This window comes from Triticum dicoccoides, chromosome 4B (assembly GCF_002162155.2).
Source record: "Triticum dicoccoides isolate Atlit2015 ecotype Zavitan chromosome 4B, WEW_v2.0, whole genome shotgun sequence".
Lineage (NCBI taxonomy): Eukaryota > Viridiplantae > Streptophyta > Magnoliopsida > Poales > Poaceae > Triticum > Triticum dicoccoides.
Genome location: NC_041387.1, coordinates 124193920 through 124202326, shown reverse-complemented (window position 1 = coordinate 124202326; position 8407 = coordinate 124193920). Strand labels below are relative to the sequence as shown.

Below are 8407 nucleotides of genomic sequence, written 5' to 3'. Positions count from 1 at the left end.
TAGGATTCTGCATTCAGTCTCGGCATTCGGTCTTTATCGCCGAAGCCACGATGACAATTTTTTCTCCGAAAAAGAAAAAGAAAAAGGAAATATGGTCAATAAACGTCAAAACCGATTCAGGTATCCCATACATACTTTGAGGCCCAGCCTGTCAAATCTGTAAGCTCACTCGGCCCATAAATGTGGGCCACCAACTTATTGGTCCAGAAATAACTTGTTTGCCCCGGTCGTCTTCTCCCTCGGCGGTGCCACCAAACCGGGCGAGCGAGCGAGCGGAGGAGGAGGGTTCAGATCAGCTCATCGCTCCCTCCCTTTCTTCCCCGGATCCAGCCGCTCCCGATCGAGATCTGCCCCGGCGGGCGATGAGAGCATGACCCCCGCGCAGGACCCCTTCTACATCGTCAAGGACGAGATCCAGGATTCCGTGAGTGACCTCCCTCCCTCCCCACCTCCCCGCTCCTACACCCACCCGATTTCATATTTAATTTGTTTCTAGTTTCTACATTTCGCTATTCACGAATCTGAGATGTTATGCTCTAGCCATGATCTGCGATTCTTCTGGCTCCTGCGAGGTCCGGTAATGTGGGTTACCTGTATTGGGGCTCTGTGGGTTCGGATCCCAGGTGCATGCGTTTACAGCTTTGGATCCATTGCAGGACTTAGTGAATATTGACGGTGTAATTCTGAGATGGAGAACCAAACATTTTGGGTGTGTGCTACCTGCTGCTTAGTTTACGTGCATCTTGTGCATGATTGGTGTCCTGCACAGAAGCTTGTCTATGATGTCTGATCGCTGCATATATATGCATACATCCAGAGTTGTTTGTCCATTGGGTTTTGAAATTTTTGTTGACAATGTTGTATTCCGTTCCCTTCATGTAAAATGGTTCTTAAGAATTCCTAGAACCAGCCCCTTTCTTTTTCTTTGATGATGTCTATAACAACTAGTTTCCTTGCCCAATTGTTGTACAGATTGACAAAGTACAAGATACTTTTAATCAATGGAAGCAAGCACCTGAAAATACAGGAGAGTATGTGCATCTTACCAGAGAACTGCTAACCACCTGTGAGAGCGTCCAATGGCAGGTACACTAGCTTACAACCATATCTATAGCAAGATTCTAATCCTCCGTCCAGGATGCACTGAATCCATCTTAGGAATATTCTTATTGTATTTGTCGTATTTGGGGCAATGATATCGTATTGATAAGGTTAAGAGCTGGTCGTTGTACAAATCATGTGCTCATCCTTTTGCCGTATTTACCGTGTTCCATTTCTGAGCTGTTTTCTGCCTTTAATGTTGCAATTAAGGTGGATGAGTTAGAGAAGGCAATTTCTGTTGCTGAGAGAGATCCAGCTTACTATGGACTAAACGAGGTTGAAATTGGGAAACGGAGGAACTGGACTAGCACCGCCCGCAACCAGGTATGTTATTACAGAATATTTGCCAATGTTGCTGCTAACATGAATGATTAAGCTACAACCCGAAGTTCAGTAGCAAATTGAGTATGATATAGTATGTAACGAACTTGAAAATGTTCTAGGTGGTATCAATACGGAGGAATGTTGAAGCTGGAAAGCACAAGACTGCCTTTGGACGTTCGGTCAATCCTTCCGAACTAGGCAGATCCAAGCAGCACATTTCTCAGGATAACGATGACTTCATTGCTTCAGAATCTGATCAACAGATGCTCCTGATGAAGTAACTTCTATACAAACTTAGCTTGTCTCATAAGATTTATGTTTGCCCGTATACCTATTGAGAACGAAGAAATTAAGACTTAAAGATAAGAACCTAAGACTTAAAGATGAATTGAACTTTTTCCTCACAGAATCATGATGTTGTAAGTAGAAGCTCTGCATTTTACGTAATGCTACCTCCAGGATAATTCTAGTTTTTTTTGTACTTATATGCTCTGCTCTTAAACTACCATTGATAAAGGGTTACACTTCTGCAACAGGCGTCAGGATGATGAGTTGGATGCGCTTAGTGCTAGTGTCCAGCGAATTGGAGGTGTAGGTCTCACAATACACGAAGAGCTTGTTGGACAGGTATTCACTAACATTAAGAAATATAGGTTGATTTAGATTTCCTTTGTTGGTTGATTTCTTTTCCTATATACATGAAGAGCCCGGTTAACTATATTGTGCCATAAGATGTCGTGTCTTTCTCGCTTTGGTACTTATCTCCTTTTTTTACGTTCATCAGGAAAAACTTCTAGGTGAACTAAGCCTCGACATGGAAACTACCTCCAACCGGCTCGATTTTGTGCAGGTATGCCTTGTATCTTTTAGTGTAGCCCAGGAGTTCCTCGCATGTTTTTGGAACATATTACTGCAGCAAGCACAAATAATATATATCACCTAGTAGTTTCTTTCTTCTGGATTCCAACGGACTGAAACTTCTCCCCTGTTTTTGATTTGCAGAAAAGAGTGGCTATGGTTCTGAAGAAGGCCAGCTTGAAAGGGCAGATCATGATGATAGCTTTCTTGGTGGTTCTTTTCATCATCCTTTTCGTTTTGGTATTCTTGACTTGAGAGATGGAGTTTAAGTTGCGTGAGTATTTGCCATCAGGTGTATAATTGATTCGTGTAATTGGGGCCGGTATAGTTTTGTTCTTCGGGATCTGCCTCTGCCAAGTAATATCAAAGTCATTTTTCCTGTAATATGGCGAACTTCAGTTGCATGTTTAACGATATGTGTTGTTCCCCACTATATTCAATATAGAAACTCACCGAAAGAGAACAGATATAAAGGAATGGAACTACCGCACATCCGACACTTAATGTATGATCCTGATACGATTGAAAATCCGACAAAGTTTGTCACAAACCAAACAGCCCCTTCATGTACGATCCTGATATGATTGAAAATCCGACGGATGTGCTGCACTTTATGCTATGCATGGATGGCTGGACGTATAGCGTCGTACGAAAATCGCACACATACAAAGGCTTTTTCGTGTTGTGTTTGTGCTAATCTTTCCCACATCTGTTGATTCCTTCTCCTTCCTCTTCCTCCTCTTGCAGTGTCATCATATTTGGCATATCTTCTCTCCTGGACCTCGTTAACCTCTCATCCATCGTTATTGACTAGTGAACCTCGCGTGGCGGCACGCCGTGCCCGTCTACATCTTATATTGTACATCCTGGTTTATTTTGTGCATTCACTTCATTTGTAATACGTTAATTAGAGAGCAATCTTGGGTTGCAGCAATCGCACAGGGTAACTAAAGAGCGATTTTTTTCAGATTCTAAATCTTTGGTTGCTACGCTCCACTGAGCAGCTCTCCTTTGGGCTGATAGGGTGGACCCAAGACTTACTGTCAGTCGCTTCTTCTTTCTCGTGTCTGATCTCTCTTTTTTGTGGCACACTTTCAGCAGGTCCCCCACTTGTGGCGTCTAACGCATAGAGCATCTAAGGCAGTACCACGGGAGTGTGAGGCGTCTTCGCTGCATTTCTCATAGGTTCGCCTGCTGAACACCGATGATCGAGCACCGGAAAACCTATTACTACGCACCGCCCCCTCCAATGATCAACTCATAAATCAGAAAGATACATACCTATAACAATTACACATGTCAAAATTCATAAAAGAATTGGGTCAATCACAAGTTTTCACCAGCCCTCATCTACTTCTCTCTCGCGAACTTTCCCACAAGTCCTCCACTCGTCGCATGTAGCACGTAGAGCATCTAGAGCAGTACCACGATAGCGCAAGACGTGCTACGCGCAGGGAGCACTCACCTCACAGACTGACATCTTTTTGGCAATGCTTGCAGATTCGCCTATGAGCACCGACGATCGAGCACCGAAAAACTTATTACTATGCACCGTTCTGATTCGATTTGTCTTGTTTTGCTGAGAGCTGCTCAGACGTTCAAATGATCTAAAAATTGGAGTGAATCTTCCTCCTAAACATCTTGTACGCTCTACATCTTTCTATTTATGTATACGTAATTATGAAGACACCACTATGAAGATATTTTGTATGCCATATACTATACAAATACACCATTAAAGCACTGTCACCATATAATCCAAGTAAACATGGATTTTCCCGTTTCTTATTTTCTCGCATTTAAGTGGGTTCGGTTTAAATATGTTTTAAGATGTATATTTAAAAAACAAATTTTATTACAAAAACAATTTGAATTGCCCACAATATGATATCTATGATCGTGATTTGGCAAAATACATACAAATAAGTATTAAAGTTTAGTATAAATAGCTATAACAATCTCACATAATAAAGTTCAGAAAAGAATCGGGTCAGGCACAAGTCTTTTTAATGCTGACTGTAAATAAATTTCAGATTTCAAGGGGCGATGAACTTATTCACCAGGTCTCATCTACTTCTCCCTCGCGCGCTTTCCCGCACATCTCCCACTTGCGCCATCTAGCGCGTAGAGCATCTAGGGCAGTACCGTGGAAGTGTGGGGCGTGCTCGCTATCGATGCAGCGAGTAGTCACCTCACGGACCAGTACCTTTTTGGCACTGCTCGTAGATTCGCCTCCTGAACACCGATGATCGAGCGGCGAGCGGTGCTGGGGAACTTCGCCCATCGTACACCAAGTTCGAGCTATAAAAATAACCACATACTCTTTTCTCTTTCTCCATCCCCACAACGTGCCTCATTCCTTCTCCCTAATTTTCACCTTTTTTTTCCTCCGGTGACAAAAGATCGAGAGGAGGCCCCCAATGGAGGACGTGATCTCAAAGTTGATCCTAGTTCTCATAGCTGGGCTGCTAGCAGCATTGCTTGGATTCTCTATGCTTCTGTGTGCAATGATCCTAGATGATCGCCATGACGTTGTTGCCCAAGCGGTGGCTCTCCGAGGCACTGGTGGCCCTGCCAATGGAGGGAAATATGCTTGGTAGTGCTCTATCTGAGCTACGTAGGAGATATCATATTGCTCTCCTTCATTTTTTTTGGCCTTTCGCCACTGGAGGCAGATATGCTTGGTAATGTTCTACCTGCGCTACCAAGGAGATATCATATTGCTCTCCTTCATTTATTTTTATTTTTATTCCTTCTTTGGGTGGTCTCATCTTTTCGGTTTCATGGTTTTTCTTCTTTGTGCTTGTTGACCTTGTCACATGTTAAAGCTATTATGCAATATAGATATGCTGTTGTTTTCCTTGGCGGTTATATACTTTTTGGAAATCATGATCGATAGATAGCACAACAAGGTGAACCAAGAATTGTTTAATAGTCAGTAAATCGTTTGATTATATACTTTTTGGAGAGCATGACCGATAGATAGCACACCAAGGTGAACCAATAATTGTTTAATAGTCAGTAAATCGTTTGCATATGCGGCGGATTAGAACTTGGTGTTAAAGGAAATATGCCCTAGAGGCAATAATAAAGTTATTATTTATTTCCTTATTTCATGATAAATGTTTATTATTCATGCTAGAATTGTATTAACCGGAAACATGATACATGTGTGAATACATAGACAAACATATAGTCACTAGTATGCCTCTACTTGACTAGCTCATTAATCAAAGATGGTTATGTTTCCTAACCATAGACATGTGTTGTCATTTGATTAATGGGATCACATCATTAGGAGAATGATGTGATTGACATGACCCATTCCGTTAGCCTAGCACTTGATCGTTTAGTATATTGCTATTGCTTTCTTCATGACTTATACATGTTCCTGTAACTATGAGAATTATGCAACTCCCGTTTACCGGAGGAACACTTTGGGTACTACCAAACGTCACAACGTAACTGGGTGATTATAAAGGAGTACTACAGGTGTCTCCGAAGGTACATGTTGAGTTGGCGTATTTCGAGATTAGGTTTTGTCACTCCGATTGTCGGAGAGGTATCTCTGGGCCCTCTCGGTAATGCACATCATTATAAGCCTTGCAAGCAATGTGACCAAATGAGTTGGTTACGGGATGATGCATTACGGAACGAGTAAAGAGACTTGCCGGTAACGAGATTGAACTAGGTATTGGATACCGACGATCAAATCTCGGGCAAGTAACATACCGATGACAAAGGGAACAACGTATGTTGTTATGCGGTTTGACCGATAAAGATCTTCGTAGAATATGTAGGAACCAGTATAGGCATCCAGGTTCCGATATTGGTTATTGACCGAGAATAGTTCTAGGTCATGTCTACATAGTTCTCGAACCCGTAGGGTCCGCACGCTTAACGTTACGATGACAGTTTTATTATGAGTTTATAAGTTTTGATGTACCGAAGGAGTTCGGAGTCCCGAATGAGATCGGGGACATGACGAGGAGTCTCGAAATGGTCGAGACGTAAAGATCAATATATTGGACGACTATATTCGGAGTTCTGAAAGGTTCCGAGTGATTCGGGTATTTATCGGAGTACCGGAGAGTTACGGGAATTCGCCGGGGAGAAGTATTGGGCCTTATTGGGCCATACGGGAAAGAGAGAGGGGCTGCCTAGGGCAGGCCGCGCGCCCCCCATGGCCTAGTACGAATTGGACTAGGGGGAGGGGCCGCAATCCCTCCTTCCTTCCCTTCTCTCTTCCCCTTCCTTGTCTCCTACTCCTACTACATGGAAGGACTCTTAGTTGGACTAGGAAAGAGGGAATCCTACTCCCGGTGGGAGTAGGACTCCCCTAGGGCGCGCCATAGAGAGGGCCTGCCCTCCCCTCCTCCACTCCTTTATATACGGGGGCAGGGGGCACCCCATGGACACACAAGTTGATCTACGGATTGTTCCTTAGCCGTGTGCGGTGCCCCCCTCCACCATATTCCACTTCGGTCATATCGTCGCGGAGTTTAGGCGAAGCCCTGTGCCGGTAGAACATCATCATCGTCACCACACCGTCGTGCTGACGGAACTCATCCCCGACGCTTAGCTGGATTGGAGCCCGGGGAACGTCATCGAGCTGAACGTGTGCTGAACACAGAGGTGCCGTACTTCGGTGCTTGGATCGGTTGATTCGTGAAGACGTACGACTACATCAACCGCGTTGTCATAATGCTTCCGCTTAACGGTCTACGAGGGTACGTAGACAATACTCTTCCCCCTCGTTGCTATGCCATCACCATGATCTTGCGTATGCGTAGGATTTTTTTTTTGAAATTACTACGTTTCCCAATAGTGGCATCCGAGCCTAGGTTTTATGCGTTGATGTTATATGCACGAGTAGAACACAAGTGAGTTGTGGGCGATACAAGTCATACTGCTTACCAGCATGTCATACTTTGGTTCGGTGGTATTGTTGGATGAAGCGGCCCGGACCGACATTATGCGTACGCTTATGCGAGACTGGTTTTACCGCCGTGCTTTGCACACAGGTGACTAGCGGGTGTCAGTTTCTCCAACTTTAGTTGAACCAAGTGTGGCTACGCCCGGTCCTTGCGAAGGTTAAAACAGCACCAACTTGACAAACTATCGTTGTGGTTTTGATGCGTAGGTAAGAATGGTTCTTGCTCAGCCCGTAGCAGCCACGTAAAAATTGCAACAACAAAGTAAAGGACGTCTAACTTGTTTTTGCAGGGCATGTTGTGATGTGATATGGCCAAGACGTGATGCTATATTTTATTGTATGAGATGATCATGTTTTGTAACCGAAGTTATCGGCAACTGGCAGGAGCCATATAGTTGTCGCTTTATTGTATGAAATGCAAACGCCCTGTAATTGCTTTACTTTGTCACTAAGCGGTAGCGATAGTCGTAGAAGCAATAGATGGCGTAAATGACAACGATACTACGATGGAGATCAAGGTGTCGCGCCGGTGACGATGGTGATCACGATGGTGCTTCGGAGATGGAGATCACAAGCACAAGATGATGATGGCCATATCATATCACTTATATTGATTGCATGTGATGTTTATCCTTTATGCATCTTATCTTGCTTTGATTGATGGTAGCATTTTAAGATGATCTCTCGCTTAATAATCAAGAAGTGTTCTCCCTGAGTATGCACCGTTGTGAAAGTTCTTCGTGCTGAGACACCACGTGATGATCGAGTGTGATAGGCTCTACGTTCAAATACAACGGGTGCAAAACAGTTGCACACGCGGAATACTCAGGTCATACTTGACGAGCCTAGCATATACAGATATGGCCTCGGAATACGGAGACCGAAAGGTCGAACGTGAATCATATAGTAGATATGATCAACATAGTGATGTTCACCATTGAAACTACTCCATCTCACGTGATGATCGGACATGGTTTAGTTGATTTGGATCACGTGATCACTTAGATGACTAGAGAGATGTCTGTCTAAGTGGGAGTTCTTAAGTAATATGATTAATGGAACTTAAATTTATCATGGACTTAGTCCTGGTAGTATTTTGCAAATTATGTTGTAGATCAATAGCTTGCGTTGTTGCTTTCATATGTTTATTTTGATATGTTCCTAGAGAAAATTGTGTTGAAAGATGTT

General features: G+C 43.5%; 1 protein-coding gene across 1 annotated transcript; it reads left to right on the top strand.

Annotated features, from left to right (window-relative positions):
* The first annotated feature begins 225 nt into the window (after positions 1-225).
* On the top strand, positions 226-2711 carry LOC119295404 (syntaxin-61-like). The gene is made up of 7 exons (XM_037573823.1): positions 226-424; positions 973-1086; positions 1312-1425; positions 1545-1702; positions 1962-2052; positions 2210-2275; positions 2428-2711. The coding sequence occupies exons 1-7, from the start codon at positions 371-373 to the stop codon at positions 2536-2538; spliced, it is 708 nt and encodes a 235-aa protein (XP_037429720.1). The 5' UTR covers positions 226-370; the 3' UTR covers positions 2539-2711.
* The last annotated feature ends 5696 nt before the right edge of the window (positions 2712-8407 follow it).

Bases quoted from the DNA above. Each gene is read 5' to 3' on its own strand.
- LOC119295404 (XM_037573823.1), top strand. From the start codon at position 371: ATGACCCCCGCGCAGGACCCCTTCTACATCGTCAAGGACGAGATCCAG. The intron at 425-972 runs GTGAGTGACCTC...ATTGTTGTACAG, and splicing joins AGGACGAGATCCAGGATTCC to ATTGACAAAGTACAAGATAC. The intron at 2,053-2,209 runs GTATTCACTAAC...TACGTTCATCAG, and splicing joins ACGAAGAGCTTGTTGGACAG to GAAAAACTTCTAGGTGAACT.